General features: G+C 42.0%; 1 protein-coding gene and 1 long non-coding RNA gene across 3 annotated transcripts in view; one reads left to right on the top strand and one right to left on the bottom strand.

Moving 5' to 3' along the window:
• The first annotated feature begins 38 nt into the window (after positions 1–38).
• LOC112583686 lies at positions 39–8,068 on the top strand. Of its 2 annotated transcripts, XR_003107810.3 has the most exons (3): positions 39–668; positions 2,682–2,774; positions 3,304–8,068. It is a non-coding gene; the product is annotated as an uncharacterized LOC112583686 (long non-coding RNA). The 2 variants fall into 2 exon arrangements; XR_006549491.2 differs by having other exon boundaries at positions 2,682–8,068.
• KPNB1 (karyopherin subunit beta 1) overlaps positions 7,596–17,057 on the bottom strand; it is a 22,581-nt gene continuing 13,119 nt past the window's right edge. The window contains exons 12-22 of the mRNA XM_025280245.3: positions 16,233–16,363; positions 15,537–15,684; positions 15,137–15,208; positions 13,804–13,948; positions 12,490–12,572; positions 11,898–12,005; positions 11,388–11,531; positions 11,171–11,276; positions 10,401–10,515; positions 9,742–9,903; positions 7,596–8,806 (exon numbers count right to left, since the gene is read on the bottom strand). Coding sequence (XP_025136030.1) covers position 8,806; positions 9,742–9,903; positions 10,401–10,515; positions 11,171–11,276; positions 11,388–11,531; positions 11,898–12,005; positions 12,490–12,572; positions 13,804–13,948; positions 15,137–15,208; positions 15,537–15,684; positions 16,233–16,363 — 1,215 coding nt within the window. The 3' untranslated portion in view covers positions 7,596–8,805. The remainder of the gene's footprint in view (positions 8,807–9,741; positions 9,904–10,400; positions 10,516–11,170; positions 11,277–11,387; positions 11,532–11,897; positions 12,006–12,489; positions 12,573–13,803; positions 13,949–15,136; positions 15,209–15,536; positions 15,685–16,232; positions 16,364–17,057) is intronic.

The raw sequence follows: 17,057 nt of genomic DNA, 5'->3' as shown, positions 1-17,057 counted from the left end.
TGGTGCGTTGGGATTTGCTTTGAGGATGTATATTTTATGGGAAAGTGAGATTCTTTATTGGATTGTTTTGGTCTTTGCTCTTTTGAGAAGGAAAACATTAGACCTACTCTTCATTGCTCTTGGGGGAGGGGGCATTGTTCTGATAATAAATCCAGTAACCGTAGGGTTCAGTCAGATTAGAGTTAAATCAGTAACTTTGGAAATGAGAATGAACTGAAGAGATACAAGTTCATTAGGAAGGACAGCTTCCCTCTCTCACACACAACCCCCTCCCCCAACACACAGAGGCACCCACAGGCCAGCGAAATGAACAAACAGATTTCACCCTTTCCACAGAGTACTTGAGCACCTGCCAAACTGCTGGGCAGGAGTCACAAGTTTTTGTCCCTTTCCCACTGTGTGACCTTAGGCAAGTTACTTAACCCCTCTGAATTAAATTGGCGATAATTCCTGACCTGGACAACTGTAGAAGAGGAATGGGGATAGGAACTAAAGGTGATCTGTGACTTGTCTCCTCCGGGGTGTTAAAATCTTTTTGGTTATTCCCTGATGGATTAAAAAACGTGGGCAGAGGCATGGTCAGCCTGGCTGCAGTAAGGAATGATCTGGGAAATTCTGGAGGACTCTGGCTAACTCCTGACAAGCCAACCCTGGAAGCAGGGTATAGGGTAAGTCAGGGGCTTTGGGTGGGTTCAGCATTTAGCTTGAAGCCTCACATCTGGAGAGAAGGTTCAGGCTGCTGGGAACCTGAGCCTACGTTTTTGGCTACTGGAGGAAGGGGTGGTGAATGTGGAAAGGACAGGAAAAAAGGTTTCTTGCTTGCTGTGAGCTTTGAGAAGCAGCAGCAGCAGCTCCCATTTTGCCCCGCTGTAGGGAGAAGAGTGGACTGAAGGGTGAACTCCTCCCAGAGGAGCCAGCAGAGGCTCTGTACTCCTTCCTTTCAAAGAAAGGGATTCTGACTGGCTTTCTACCTCCTCCTTTTCCTGCTGTTTTCCCTTCCAGTCTCTCCTGCTAGCCTTTTACAGTCCAGAACACTGGCTCTTTTCTGAGCCATGTGGGACAATCCACCTGCCCTTTAGATATGAAGGCTACCCAGCTGGGACCCCACTAATCCAGAGGGCTGGGCAGGTGTCATCTTCCTTAAGACTGTACAGGTTCTCTTCCAAAACTCTTAGAAGACCAGGCAAAAGACTGGAGGCTGGGCTTAAATGTAGTGGGTTGCCTGAGGTCTTAATGATCATGCATTGACTGGGCCATTAACTGGACCTGAAACTGACTGGCAGACCTCTCACTGGAAAGGGTAATGGGCCCAGGTATAGTCTAAGCACACACTCTACAGGATTAGTTGTCAGCTCCTGATGCTTCTGAGCTGGTCAAGGTTCAGCCCTGAGTCACCTGGCAGGGCCAGCCCAGTGATTTATCTGGGATTCTAAGCAGTTGGTAGCAAAAGCCCAACAGATATTATGCCTGGTTCAGGTGCCCCCAAAATACCTCCTTGGAATCTAGATCTAATTTCATAGCATCCCCCCATTTCTGGCTCTGTTGTTTGTATTGGACAGACATTGAGAACAAGGACTGCATTTTATCCGTCCTTATCCCCAGCTGCCCTGATAGTACCTGCTCACTGTACACTTATTCAAGGATTTCTTGAACACCTTTTGTCTCTCCTGCCCTCATGGAGCTTATGTTCTAGTAGAGGAGTCAGATGGGAAAAAAAATTTAATAAATGAAACAATTATAAATTGTGATAAAGAGTAAGAAGACACAAGGGGCAACAATAAAGAATAATTTTTTTAGGGGGGGTGGGAATCTGCTTTAGATAAAGTAGTCAGAGAAGGTCCTCTGATGAGGTAATGTTTAAGCTAAACTTTAAAGGGTAGGAAGGAGTGTTCCTGGTTGAATAAGTGGGTGAAGTTGTGTGACTTTGGATGTTACCTCTCTCACCTGAGAAAACCGGCGATTGGTCTGAATCCCTTCTAAGAACCCATATTATCAGGGTTCATCATAATAGAGACAGAAAAAGGTAAAACCCAAGGTCCTGGGGAAAGTGGGGGGTGAGAGGAAAGGCGGGAATGTGGTGGATGGCTGGGTTACTGGTGGGAGAGACAGAAGCAGGGCCCAAGTCACCCCAACATGTTTTCTCCTTGGAAATCATCGGGGTGGGGACTGTCTCCCACTCCCAGGACTCTTGCTCTGGAGAAACACTCTCTTTCCTGTCCCATTCTTGCCTGAAATGGAGGCGGTGGTGTTAGCAGCTGGCAAAAAGATTGAATCAAAATAAAATGCAGATGACTCAAATAGAATCAGGCAGGCAGAAAAATTGATTAGACTCATGTGACAATGCTGGATTCGGTTGCCACCTTAGCCCTCCCGTTCTAGACCCTAGAAAATTAGGGTTTGCTCCAGAACCATCCTGGGATTCCAACTGTAGCTGATAGTCTTCCATCATATCAGAGGTTTGTTTGCACAGTGGTGGCAAGACTCATTCCTTTGCCAGATCCCCGTTTCTGTGGCTGTAACGTACATCCTCCAATCAAATCTGCAAGGTTTGGGTGCAAAGTTTATAACTATTTTGTGCTTCATGTTTTTCACAACTATGTGCATTTCTGCTGTCTCCCAATTAAAAATTAGTCTATAGGCATACCTTGTTTTATTGTACTTCATTTTATTGCACTTCCCAGATACTGTTTTTCACAAATTGGAAGTCTCTGGCAACCCTGCATCGATCAAGTGTATTGGCACCAATTTTCCAACAGCATTATTTTTAAATGAAGGTATGTACATTTTTTTTCAGACATATTGCTGTTGCACACTTAATAGACTACAGTATAATATAACTTTTATGCACAGGGGAAACCAAAAAATTGGTATGACTTGCTTTATCAAGATGATAGTCTATCAGGACGGTCTATAACAGAATCCACAATATCGTTGAGGGAGGTGTACCTCTACTGAATTTTTGAATACTATGTGCTGTCCAGCAGACGTGAGCTCCATGGGAAGGAGGTTTTATTTGCTTCATTCACCACTGTATCCCTGGAGCCTGGCACATAATTCAGTGATAGTTATTGATCAGTTAATTAATGCTTGTTGAGGTCCTGTGCTTAAAACTTTCTATTTTCCTTCATTGGGATCCCTATTTTGCAGACGAGGAGTCTCCCGATCAGAAAAGAAGAATTTGCACAAGGTTATACTCTAAGGACTTAGAGTATTTCAAAGGGCAGGGCTCAGAAAATAGGAGGCATTGCTCATTGCAATGAAGAGCTAATTCACAGGAAGCCATTTCTTAATTCTTTTCTTCAGGATGGTAACAGGCTGCCCCTCTGCATCCAGAGCTCAGGCCCGGCTCCAAAGCTGAGACGTACTTTGCTTTCAAACAAGAAGGTATGTTCCATACCAAGAGTTAAACTCAGGAACTTATGGCCTGGGAGCACTTGGGAGAGGGAACAGCTCAGGCCTCCTACCCATGCTGCACTGCCCAGGATTGGCTAATGGCACAGGGGTAATTCAGAGGTGGACTGCACTTTCAGGCCGCCAGGCACCAACATCCACCCTGCCCCCCGGCCCTGGTTCCCCAAAGCTTCTATCTCAGAGGGCAAGTGAAACAGAAGAACAGGGAGAAGGTTCAAACTCCAGTTGGGAGTAAAGTTGGCTTTAGGAAGTATGTCACACATCTCCCGCCTCCATCCTTGAGCTGAGTTTGACAGTTGACAAATGGTTCACAGTGGACCTCATAGAATCAAGGCAAAATGACTTCATCATTTAATTCCAAAACCCCTTCATCCATGTCTCTCCCTGCTTGTTACCTGTAAGCTCGCTGGGAGCAGTGGCTCATCTGCTCCTTCTTGAGCCACGCACAGCAGTCTACAACAGTCCAGCGGGACAAGCACAGCATGGGGAGCCAGCACTGCTTCGCTTACCAGTCTTTGGGCAAGGTTCTTGCCCCTTCTGCACTTCACTTTCCTCCTCTGTGAACTGGGACTAAAATGGTGTCTTTGTTATAGGGTTGATGAGGGTTACTTGTATTAGTTTATTTAAGATGCTTATTACAAGCCTGGCATCTTGTTAAGTGCGTAAAATGAACACTGTATGACTAACTATTGACTAATCCTGCTCCCATTTCTCTAACCCAAGGTTGAGAGGCTAGCCTGAAGTCATCCAGCAAATGAGGGTAAGAGCCAGAAGCCCAAGCCTCTGCCCTTCAAAGGCTAAGTGATGCCATTTCAGAGACTCCCTCAACTGTACTAGCATGTCATTAATTCAACAAATATTTATAAAGGTCTGCTGTACTTCAGACACTGCCCTAGGCTGAGCAAAGACAGTCAAGGTCACCAGATTTGGGAGCCTTCATTATAGTTGGCAAATCTGGCAATAAATAAGCAACAAATGTACCTTTACATAGTGCTGTGAAGGAAACGGATGGCCTATCTTATATACATACAGTATGGATCCTTGTTTTATATCACTAAGATGGACAGGATCTGTCTAGGACAAATCAGAGAAAAGCTTGCCTTTTGGCATCTGACTGGCCAGGGTTTGAACTCTAGCTCCATTGTGACCTTGGTCTGATAAATTACCCTTTCTGCCCCTCAAGCCTGTATATTCTCCCATACAGCATTCTGCTAAGGTTGTGAGAATTAAGGTATAATACAACATAAAATCTCAGCGTTTACAGTTTTTCACACCAGGGAGGTCAGGCTGGAATCCTTGACGAGGCCAGGTGCAACTAACCTTGTACTTTTATGTCCTTTGTCAGTGTTAGTTGAGAAGGGAGTTCAATAGGAATGGGGAATTATCTGGAGGACTGTTGGGAAGATTCTTAGGGGACGCAGCTCCTCCTCATTAGATAATGAACAGATACCATTCTTTGCTCCAAGTATACTTTCAATGGAGAAATGTTCTTGCCATCACTCAAAATTTAATGCAGTCTAGTAAGAATTACAAGTTACCCTCTAAAACCCAGTAATCTCCAAAGTTGGGTACAGAGAAAAAATATTAGAACTCCTACTTATATTTATTTTTCATATAATTGCTTTTTAATATCTATTTTTGTGTCTTATGATTACACAATATATGGGGTACAGTAGTACAGGTATATAATTTATCAACACATAGGGGTATGCATGATCAAAAATTTCTTACTGACGGGTGTGCAGTCAGAAATGGTGAAAGGCCACATGGAGGCTAAGGTAGGAAACGAAGGTCAGCCCTCATTTTACTCGCCCAACATAAAGTAAGAAAGTGCATTTTTCCATAAAGTAGCCTGCAGGCATCTCACTGCAATAATAAACCGCAGGGTGAAAGAAAGGACTGTTTCTTAATCTCAAATTAGTGTTCTTTCCTCTCTAAGTTTCGGGCCTAGGGGGGCAGAGGTGGGGAAAGAGTGTAAGCAGAAATTAAGTACACGCTGCAAACTAAAAAATCCAACTTTTGGATAAGCCATTAGACAGACCAGATCATTAGCCTGAAAAATATGCACAAGACAGGACAGGCTCCAGCAGTTTCAGATTTCTCTGGACAGGAAACCTCCTCCACGTAGTTCTCTCTCACTGCCTCATTTGTAGGAAATTGTTCCTCACTCATTTCCCACTGTACTACAGCAGAGCTTGTCCTTAGATGTGGCCTTCCTCTCCCCAACTCACACATCTATCATCATACATACCAGCTTCTTTCAAACAGCTCATTTCACCTCCAAAAAGGTGACACCATCTAGAACCAAAAATGAAGCAGCAAAATGTTGAAAATAAAAATAAAGCGGACTTTATTTAGAAGATAAAGGTGGTGGTATCAGTTTTGGTTAATGAAGTTGGGCTCAACTGTTTTAACAGGTCTTTTACTGCCATCACAGACTGGCATGCCAAGGGCATTCTGAATGCCAATTACAGATTGAAGTTGTCTAAAAATCCAAGATGCTATCAAAAGCTGATGGAGTTTGAATTTTTCTTCAACTTGGACCAACACACTTTTATATAAGAGTGTCTAGATTACTTGGTTCTGAAAATGAAAATACTACACTGAGCAATTCCCCTCCTCCACAAGTCCCTAAGGCAATGTTGCAGTTGCCTCTGACAGCCAAAATCTCAACATTTCAACAGAAGGGAGCTGGGAGGAACTGGGGAAATGAAAAGCAAAATTAATAAATGTAATTGTAATTGATACAGGCAGCTGCCACTTGTGGCAAACCAAAGCCTAGTCTGATGCCCATTTTCTTCACATTTCACTGACATCTTACCAGACAGTAATGACATTCTTGAAGGAATGTGCCAAGACTAGAGTGGGGAAGGCCCAGACAGTGAGTGGACAGAATGCATTTTGCATCCAGTTGCCTTAGGTGGTACAGTTGATTAAGGACAAATACCCAGTGGGAAGACCTACTAGCCAAAGGTAACTAGAAAAGAGGATAATAAATGCATAACCAGTGCAAAGAAAACTGCGAGGCACCAAGACCACAAACCAACCAGCCCACTTTCCTCCTCTCCATCACTGAACGGATCTGGGAGAAAGCATTAGTAACAGCACTTGTCAACTGCTTCCCTGGAACAAAACATGACAAAACACACGGAAGGTTTTGTTTTCGTTATGGTTCTCGGTGTACTTTATTCTCCTGCTGTCTAGCTAAGCAGCCCACACAGGACAGAAATGGGTAGCACTGAGGAATGATCAGATTTTTTTTCTCCCCAATATTCCTGCCCCCTCCCTAAGCCCTGACCAACCCTTATCAGGAATGGTTAGTAGATCATCCTTTCTGTCAAGGAACAACTAAAATTTAAACAAGGCATTGGAAGGCCAGGTCTCTTCATAGGGCTTAGGAGCTGGTGTGAGCTTTTTATTCACAATGGAGCGTCTTTCCTTCAAACACCTGGATTTTTTTTTTTTTTTTTTTTTGTACACTGGTTCATAGATCGGCACTTGACTTTGAACCTGGCACCAAAAGGCACAATATCTGATACCCTGTACAAGAGCTATTAGAGATGCTGCCATATGGATGGGCTAAACTGAGCCAATCCCACTTATGAATGGAAGGCCTGAACAGGGAGTTGGCAGAGAGAAAAAAATGTAAGCCCATATTTTTTGCTAGAATGGAAGTAAAAGTGGGAAGTTAAGGTCTTAGTTTTTAATCCTCCAAATACCAGGAAGCAATTTAAAATCTTCCTTGGTGCTTTTGAAAGCAGCATATTCAAAACGCCAGCAAAAACTCCTAATAATTGCAAAACCAAAAGGGGATCAAAGCTCACCGACATCCCTCCTTATTGCTGAGAGAGGCTAAAACCAAAATTCAAGGTGCCCTGTTCCCTTGTAAAAGGGAAAAAAATTGTCTGATTTATCGTTATCATAGCACATCACACTTTAAACAAAAATATTAAAGCGTGTGACCAGGGTAATGTTTTGACACCATTTTATTAATCTTCAACTTCAGTGGAAAAATATAACCTTTTCAAGTGCCATTTTCATCACAAGAGTTCTAATGTATATATGTGTGTGTGTGTATATACACACACACACATATGTATTCTTTTGATCACTTGGTTTTGATGTGCAGCAAGAGACCAATACCTCATTATAATCAATCAAATAAATGAGAACAGAAGGCCAAGCAGTTTCCAAATGGTTATTTTATCAGATTGTTTATAAACATTAAATTTATCCTTGTTTGCAATCCAAAATAGTTACCTGAAGTTTGCTGTTTGTATGTGTTTTGTTTTTAGTATATGTTTTCTAAACTCTTTGGCACAATTTTCTGGGGGCGTTCAGACTACCACAATACACGTCAGGAGGGAACTTTTCTTTTGTGCTGCCAATTCTGAGTATTTAAATTTTGGTTTGTTTGGGTTGTGGCTTTCTTTTGAAGTCTGCATTCTTTATTTGTAACAATGTATTTTTATTTTTTCTATATCCTCTAACTCCAGAGTTTGTTTTTTCTCCCCCCACCCCCCCCCCCCCACTTCTACATTCACAGTTGAACCATATTATTAGGAAAGGCGCCTTGATGAAAAGATCAGGATGGGAGCTCTGACCATTCGTCAGTGTTTTCCCTAAAATTAAAAAAAAAGAAAAAGAAAGAAAAAAACCCAAAAAACAAAACCTAAAGAGCGTCTTTCCTTTTTTTTTCTTCTCTTACATCTCTTGTGCTGCATCAGTAGACCGAACTTCAGTTAGTTTTATGAAATGCAACATCTAACCCCTTTTTTTTTTCTGGGAAAAGGAAACTGCAATGACTTGAAGTTGAGAATGTGGATACCGCCTCATTCACACACACTCATTCTCAGACTGTAAAGAATCCCTCACCCTCCTTTTAGCCGGCACGCATACAGTACCAGTACCATGTGGCCAAGGTACACCAAAGGTGGGCTTGAGACTCAGGCTCCATCTTTCTCATCAGTAGCAAAGGCCAGGCTGCCTTTTACAACAAAGCACCACAGCTGAACCCAGTCCCTCCTCCTCTCCCAAACTAGTCATTCCACTCGGCACCGGCCAAAAGACAGAAAAGCTAGTTCTAGCCTCTCCTGGGAAGAGAGCTTCCTTTTTTATAAGCAAGTAAATCCACTGTTTTTCTCTTTTCCAAGATGGCCGACGTTATGGTTTTCTAGGAAGTCAGTGCTTACTTAGCTCACTAACAGCACTGCTGTTGGTGGCTGCAGCTGCTGCTGTGGCAGGATTTTCAATATGGTGTGTTTTCAAGCCTCACTCACTCATTCTCTCATTTCCCAAACATTCAGCATCCGTGCACACTCCTCACTTCCGGGTTTTTCAAAAGATTGGAGATTTCCAGTGGGGGTCTCAGGTTATCATCCCAATGGTAACAGATCTAAAAACAGATGGAAAAAAGGTCAATTTTTGAGACTGCATATAGCCAATAGAGCCAAACATCTCACTGATTCCTACAATTAAGTGCTCAAAGACCTGAAGCGAATGTCAACTTTTCAAGGACTGATTATATTTTTATTAGTTCTCTATATGCCATCTACCTGCTTTCATTAGCACTTACAAAGGGTGGGAAACTATAAAGATAAAACTCAAAATGGCCAATTTTACTGAGATATGTGTGTGTCTGCTAAGTCACTTCAGTCGTGTCTGACTCTGCGACCCCATGGACTGTAGCCCACCAGGCTACTCTGTCCATGGAATTCTCCAGGCAAGAACACTGGAGTGGGTTGCCATGCCCTCCTCCAGGGGGTCTTCCCAACTTATGGATCGAACCCATATCCTTAATGTCTCCTGCATTGGCAGGTGGGTTCTTTACCACTAGTGCCACCTGGGAAGCCCTGAGATCTGTGATGTAAGATAACTGAGTATCTGAGGGAAAAACAAAGCTATATTTCAATGCAGAGGTCAGACAACTCCAACTTTGGATATCTTTTGTAAAAGAAAGCCATGTCTAAAAGCACTTCAATAAAGAAAGAAAAGAACGTGAGGAAAGAAACAGCAGAAAAAAAAAGATTTACTGGAAAAGGCCATTATCGATGACTTTATTAAGGTTCCAAAATGATTTGGGGACTTCACTGAATTCTAGTCATATAAATTCTGTCCTTTATCACCAAATACTTGGCTCAAAGAAAGATGGGCTGCCTGACCCTTCCACTAGTACAAGGCTGAGGAACAAAGTCCTGGCTCAGAAGCACTTATATGGGAAATAGTACAAAACAAAACACCAAAAGATAGTCCTTGTCAGGAAAATCTAAAGAAAATGTACCTCCTCCCCAAGAAAGCACAAGAAAGAGGGCAGTGGAAACAAGCTCTTACCAAGCTTGGTTCTTCAGTTTCCTCAGTTCTTTTGTTGCCCATGTAGCAAGGGTTTTCGCTTTGTTAGTCTTCGATCTCCGTCCTTCAGTTAACAGTTCATGGATCATTGGCCTAGCTTCTACTAATTTCAGTACATCCTTCCCAAATGCTGTACACAAGTCCCTGTGCAAAATAAACACACCTAAAAATGAGCTCTTGGCCCGACAACAAGATCATGTTTAGAACCATCCAAAACTAGCTATAGGTTTCTTGGTATTTACCTACTTTTTAAAGCCAGAAGAAATTTTCAACATAAGTAAGTCTAATACCTGCCCTCAACAGATTACAAAAATGAGATGTAAAAAAAAAAAAATAGCATGACCTTACCCAAGGTCCACAGCTAATTCATGGTAAAATCAGAACTAGACTCCAAGTCTTTGAACTCCTCAAAATCAATGTTCTGTCTTCTAATGATGCCTCAGAAACCCTCAGTAGAGGAGGCCAGAGGTAATTTGTTGACCAACATCAGAATATGAGATGGACATAGATCTGATGTTGCTTCTATACTTCTTTGAGAGCTCACTTCTTAGAGTTTGGTGGGAGAAATTATTCTTTTTAACATGTCTTCTCATTTTCTGTGAGAAGTTCTATTCAGCTTTCAGAAGCAGGGTATAACCTACCCTATCAGTCCAGCAGCACAAGCTACTACTCCGTCTGTATGATCCTCATCTCCAGCAATGTGGTCAATGAAAGACAGAATAAATTCTACTCGGGGCTGTACCAGCATCACATCCGCTATAAAAGAAAGAGAAAGTCTAATGAGGTTGCCCTCCACCTGGCAGGCATACACCCTGTTTCAAAATTCCCAAATACCCTACCCCCATCATGGAGGCTTTGGTCCAGAGAACTAGTCGTACACAGTTACACCAAACTATTTTTCCTCATTCTTCAAGTCAACAGATGAGGTAGATACTCCTTAACAAACACAAGTATGTATATATATATGTAGAAGGACAAATGGAATCTTTCCTTTAAGCCTATGATATCAGAAGTGTGAAATACAATATTTCCCCACTCAATAACAAAAAACATCAGGTGACAGAGGAAATCTAATCCCCCAATCCTTCAATTCAGATGACTGGATGGGGGGAGGGGCAGCGTAGCTCAAGAACTCCCACTTGGGGTTGGTATACATGCACCAGCATCAACAGCCTTGCTGGATTCCATCCCTTGCAATGATCAAGTTGTTCAACAACGCAGCTGAGGAAGTGGTGGTCAGAACTAAAAGTCTATAACCTCCCCCAAAGCTACTCTCTTCATTAGAGCACTGTTCCTCCTCCCCTTCTTTTAAAAGCAGTAAGTGCTAGTTTACAAGTAAGCCATGCAATGAACACACAGTCCATCTGGCTAAGTGCACACTAGACTAAGTCAACTGGAATGTATACTCAACGGTGTACGTTCTCCTGGTCTCCCTTCAATCCCTGGACAATTCCGGTATAGGCTTCCAAGCAGCCTTCCCGTAGCTCATTCAGATAATCCACCATGTCATAGTCTGACTGCAAGAGAAAAAGAACAGAATCACTGTATTTGATGGCCTTTGGTTGTACATTTGTCAAAAGTCCCGCTCCTCCAATCAGGGCTGGACTTAGAGATACCTTTAAGCTTACCTTGTCCACTTGGGCCTGGGAGGCCTGCTGAAGAGTATTCAAAACAACCTCTAGGTATTTTTTAAACTCTCCACCAATAGCAAGGGCAATATCACCAAACACTGACAGAATCTGTGGCTTCACAGACCTGTGGACATTTTCATTCTGACAAGGAGGAAAAAAAAACAGTTCTGTCCAAAGACTCAAAGAGCTTTTTTTTTAACAATAAGCAACTAATATATTGGGTATAGACCTGTAAGTGACATACACAAAAATCAGCAGTGGTCATCTCTAGATAGAGGGAGAGATTATAATATTTACTTTTCCTTTGCACCTAACAGGTTCCCACCTGCGCCTCTCAGGTTTCATACATTGAGCATGCATTCCTTTATTCCCTTAGGTTAAAATCATCTTGTGAAAATGAACAATTCCCTTCATAAGCCCACAGCCAACATTCTGGAACATACAAACTCTCTGTCACAGATCTTGATGTTTAATCATCTTTCTAAAATTGTGTGTATAGACACTCACCCCCAAGTTCTCCAGTAAGAGCTGCATCACCTCATCACAGAAAGGTAAGATGTTGGATTGCAGGGCACGGCATAAGTCTCCCACTAAGCCCACAGCCGCCAAACAAACCTGCAAAGAATCAAGTCGATCATCTCTGGAACAGAAAAGGCTGCCTGCAGGGGTAAGGCATGATTTTTACCTAGTTACTGATCCTTTACCACATGAACCTCGAGTCAAAGAAGGAAAGACCCTTCTTCCCTGAGCTTAGTTCATTTTAACAACCAATATGGCAGAAAGAGAACTAGGGTTATTTAAACTACCATTAAGAAAGGACAAAAAAGACAATATTCACCAGAGATGGTGGTGGCAGAGACAGGTGGTTTATTGAAAACAAAACCTTTCTGAGGGTGCTAGTCTGGTATGCCTAATATCCAGTTTCTTACTGACTACTTTTAGTTCAGACACTTATGGCAACAAAGTAGCTCAACCCTGATACATGGGGTGATACATGGGGAAGCGCCACCTGGGTTACAGGATCCAGATTTCTGTACTGTAATGCCTACCAGGTATAAATGAAGACATAAACATATTATTTTTGAAAAGCACAGCTTACCTGGTACTCAGCGTAATTTTTCAATCCAATGCCCAAGAAGGGTTTAAAGGCCTCCATGTACTTTAGGAATTCACCACCCAACACTGTAAAAAAAACCCAATCTATTAGCACCACAGGATCACAGAAGTGAGCAAAAATAACCATCTGAGCGCTCCCAAAATGTACGCACTCCAGTCAAAAGGCTGGGTAAAATGCAAGTTAAATAGCAATTTTATCAAAAAGACATTATTGCTATCTTGGACAAGCCAAATTCATTACTGCTGGAGATAATGCCAAATCTCCAGAGTGGGATTTCACTCTGGTTGGAACTACCAAGTGGTATGGCTCTCAAGGAATGTCAAGGTTAATTATGAATTGGCTGAGCTAGTGATACTGACTTCCACTTCTTCATCTGATTGTAACATGAACTCTTTGGAAGCCAGTTTGTTTTTTTGGTCTCACCATGTGGCTTGTGGGATTTCAGTTCCCTGACCAAGGATTGAACATGGGCCACGGCAGTGAAAGCACCAAATCCTAACCACTAGGCCACGAGGGGTTCCCAGAAGCCAGCTTAATAAAACAGGATCTTTAAGCAATTCTATCAAGGACTTACGTAACAAGCCAGTCAAGAAAAGCTGTCTGGGTTTCATATTCAATTCAGCTACTCTGGGAACCAAAATTAACTTCTGCACCCTGCCAGGGTGGTCACAAGGGGCCAGACGGACTGGACATAGGCTCCTTATGCTAGAAATGAGTCTGCCTTAATAATACACCTTATAGACCACCACTGAAGATGCATTCCTGATTTCTAAAGTCAGATATGGTTTCCCCAAAGCAATTCTGAATAGTTAAGATACGTAACAATCAGAAAATCAATTAATTCCTAGAACTCAGTGTTTCACTCCATTCCATACTAGGCACCATATTGTCTCAACCTAGATCCAAAGCATTAAAACCCAAACCAGAAAGTACCAAGTGCCAGAAAAGAAAACATAAACCTTTGCTTCCTCCATCCTTTACAGGCATCAAGGCTCAATAAAGCAAGTTAAGTTTCAGGGGGAAAAGGAACCCAAGGAACATGAGGTAGATAACAGTTCCCTCTACCCACCAAAGAGCTGCCAGCCTGACTTGCAAATTGGCTCCCATTCACTTCAGGGAGAGTGGCAAGGCAGTTATACACAAATTTATACTTAAGTTCGATCCAACTCTGAACTGACTCGATACCACGTAAGTGAAAAGACAGGACTATGCTTTTTGCAGTCAAAAATTCTTCATGGCTACTGAAACTCTCTTGCATTCTAAAGAAATTTTCTTGCCTGATTGCGGCTCACTGACCTTCCACCAATGTGCTAACTGCCATTAGGGCATCCTCTTGCACTCCCCCAGACCCAGCTGTGCTTTGGAACATCCTTAACAGGGAGGCCATGACCACATCAGAGATCTGCAAAGCATCTTGATGTTGCACCTTCCGGAGAACATTCTGTAAAATGAATAAAAGTTCAGAATCTGTTGATTCCAAACCCTCCAAACAGCACACCATACTGTGTCTTTTTTTTTTTTTTAAATCAGTAAAGTCTCTAGAACTTTTTTGGGGAGAAAAGCTTTTTCTGCTCAGAAGTTTTGAAAGTGTAAATCAACCGCAAGAAAACATACATGCAAATAACTCATCTATTTCCCAATTCAGAACAAACACAGAGGATCTTCCATCACATGTGATAAATCTGCCTCCATATTTAGCTGTATTGAAATGGCAGTTAAATTATTTCAGCTTTGAAGGACATGTCATATGCAAATTGCTACTCATAAAACAATAAAGCAACCCTTTCTATGGCCTAACCCATTTACAGATTGTGGTCAAGAAAGTCTTGATAAAGGCAATCTGACTTTTCCCAATTCAACATTCCTCAAACCTCCCTCCTTACCCTTTGTTTCAACTAATGTCACTGGATCAGGAAAGACCTGTTAACAGTCATGTTTTAAAAAATTAAGTCTGACGTAAGGAGACTTAAGAAGGGAGTCATAGGTAAGGTGATCTAGTTAGCATCACTCAATTCTATAACCTAGTACCTGCTCTAAGCACTAGACAAGTTCCAAGGTTTCCCTATTCTTAGGTAAAAAAGGGAGTAACTCTTCAGCCATGCCATCACACTAGTCATGATCAAGGAGTAACATTTTCCCAGTCTCTCCTCAGAAAAAAAAGTCTACTGTGATTATCAGTAAATTATACATTTATAATCTGTATATTACAATTATAAATAAAGTTTCCAATAGCGGTTGCTTCAAAAGATGATGGCAGAAACACAAGGCTCAGTGAACCATAGCTGGGAACCAAATCTGACCAGGCTACTTGAACAACCTGATGAAAACCAAAAACGAAAAGCTGTTAATACAAAATAGCTTCATGTTTGGGAGGACCATTACAAATGGGAGGAGTTTCCTTTCCTACATTGTACAAAAGGTAAATTGCATTGCATTGTACAAAAGGCAAATTTTATGGACAGACAAGAAAGGAAAATGGGAAACTCTCCTAATCGGACGAATGTCTTTTGAGAAGCGCTTCTGACCATCACCACCCACATCATCTTCAGAGTTCTGTGTGTGCGTGAACTTGTCATCCTGAGACACGGTGCTTTCCCTGGTGCTATTAAGTGATAAGGCACCATCATACCTGAAGAGTTGCGCAGAGTAAAGACTGAAGGTCATTGAACTGGATCCTATCCGATGTGCTCTGGATATGTGACTACAAAGAAAAGAAGATCGTGTTCTGAATAAACACCTTCTAAAAGGCTCTAAACGCCCTCCCAAAAATGCTTCCATTTTTGATGGATAAATAATCTCTACCAGTGCTAATGAAAGTAAATAAAAAACTTATGTATATATATGGTGTAACACATATATGAATAAACTGTAGCAAGCAATGCAATTGGAAGTTGCAACATTTTTTGTATGAGCCTTATGTCTTTCTAAGAACGTATATACTTAAACACCGAAAACAAGAGAACAGTCTTGAAAATAGAGCTATGTGTAAAGAACCACACCCTTCCCATCAGGAAGGTGTTCAGTCTCACCTCCATCTGGAGCACCTGTTGCAGTCGTTCCATGATGACCAGAGTAGTTTTCTGAACCGCAGGGTAACAATCCTTGGCACTGTTTTTCACAATTTCCATTAGCGATTCATATGCAGAACTCCTCAGGTTGTTCTGGTGTCCGTCAGGTCTGTAAGGAACACAGCAAAAAAAAACCTCAAAGTCTTAACTGAGAAAGGACAGAGAGTCATTCTTATATAGACATTATCTCACTGAAAATAACCCCAAAACCAATATGGCTGCAGACCTGATCTGAATTTGGCAAACAATACAGCCTGGAACCAAAATTTCAATCTCTGAGCCAATGATTATGTTCAATATGGTTTCCAGACCTGATAATTAGAATGGCCCTTTTAGAAAGGGGCTAAAATTATATGAAAAATAGTAAAAAATGCTGAAGAACCCATGTGGACGATAGAGTAGTTTGCACAAAAAGCTATGAAAAAGATATCTTGGGAATTCCCTGGTGGACCAGTGGTTAGGACTCCACGCTCTCACTGCCAAGGGCTCAGGTTCAATCCCTGGTTGGGGAACTAAGATCCCATAAGCCAGGCAGTGAAGCACCAGGATTCTTTTCATTTCTCCTATTGCAATGTTTCTATATTAGACAGCCCCCAAAAAGAGTGTTAAAGGAGTTGGATGCAAAAACACCACTCATTTCTGTATAGTATCAGTTACCTGTCTGTGGTCTCTAAGAGCTTCTGAACTATGAGTTCAAAAGAAGAAGATAAGCAATAGGTAGCTGGTTCTTCCTGATCATCAGCTACATCTGCAGCTTCATAAGCAGCTTCAGCCAGACTGGAGAAAGCCTTAAACCCAGACAGAGTAAATATTAATTAGTCCCGAAAAGAACCCCATTCCAGGATCACCTCATTTTCCCTTAATACCCTGGGCAGTGTTCCTTTTCAACTGATTTAAGAATAAATCAATGGCAGTGAATCTTTAATTCTTCCTGTCAAGGTCATCTCAAGACAACATCTATAGGTATCCTTAAAATTAAATAAATGTATCTATATTTAATTTCTCCTGCCCACAGGAGAAACATTCTCTAAACAGTACAGTATTCTCACCTACCATGAATGCCTGCCACTTCATTTCTTCTCTTCCACTCACAGGAAGCCTTTCAACCCCACTCCTTCCTTATTTGAACTTCCTCCCCCAAATCCCAAAGTTCCCTAGCGAACTATACTCAGCCTATACTGACTCAGCACTTGGGCCGCCTACCTTCCTTCCCTCATGCCCCCTTCTCAGCAATGGTACTTTTCATAGCCAGCAACTCTCTACCTTAAAATTTCTTGTCCCCAAGCCACTGAAGAAAAGAAAGAAAACCAAGTCCAGAGAGTTTTCCCACTGGGTTAGCGTGACTGTTCTAAACCAGCCACCATGAGTCAACAGCTCCCTCTGGGTCATGCAGCTTACATCTCCCCCACATTTTAATTGATGAAATTAGGAAGGAGATGCTATTCAAAAGAGCCTTCTAGTGAGGTAGATCCATTTCTCTCC

This window comes from Bubalus bubalis, chromosome 3 (genome assembly GCF_019923935.1).
Source record: "Bubalus bubalis isolate 160015118507 breed Murrah chromosome 3, NDDB_SH_1, whole genome shotgun sequence".
NCBI lineage: Eukaryota > Metazoa > Chordata > Mammalia > Artiodactyla > Bovidae > Bubalus > Bubalus bubalis.
Note: the sequence above shows the minus strand (reverse complement) of the source record. Positions and strands in the feature narration are given on the sequence as shown.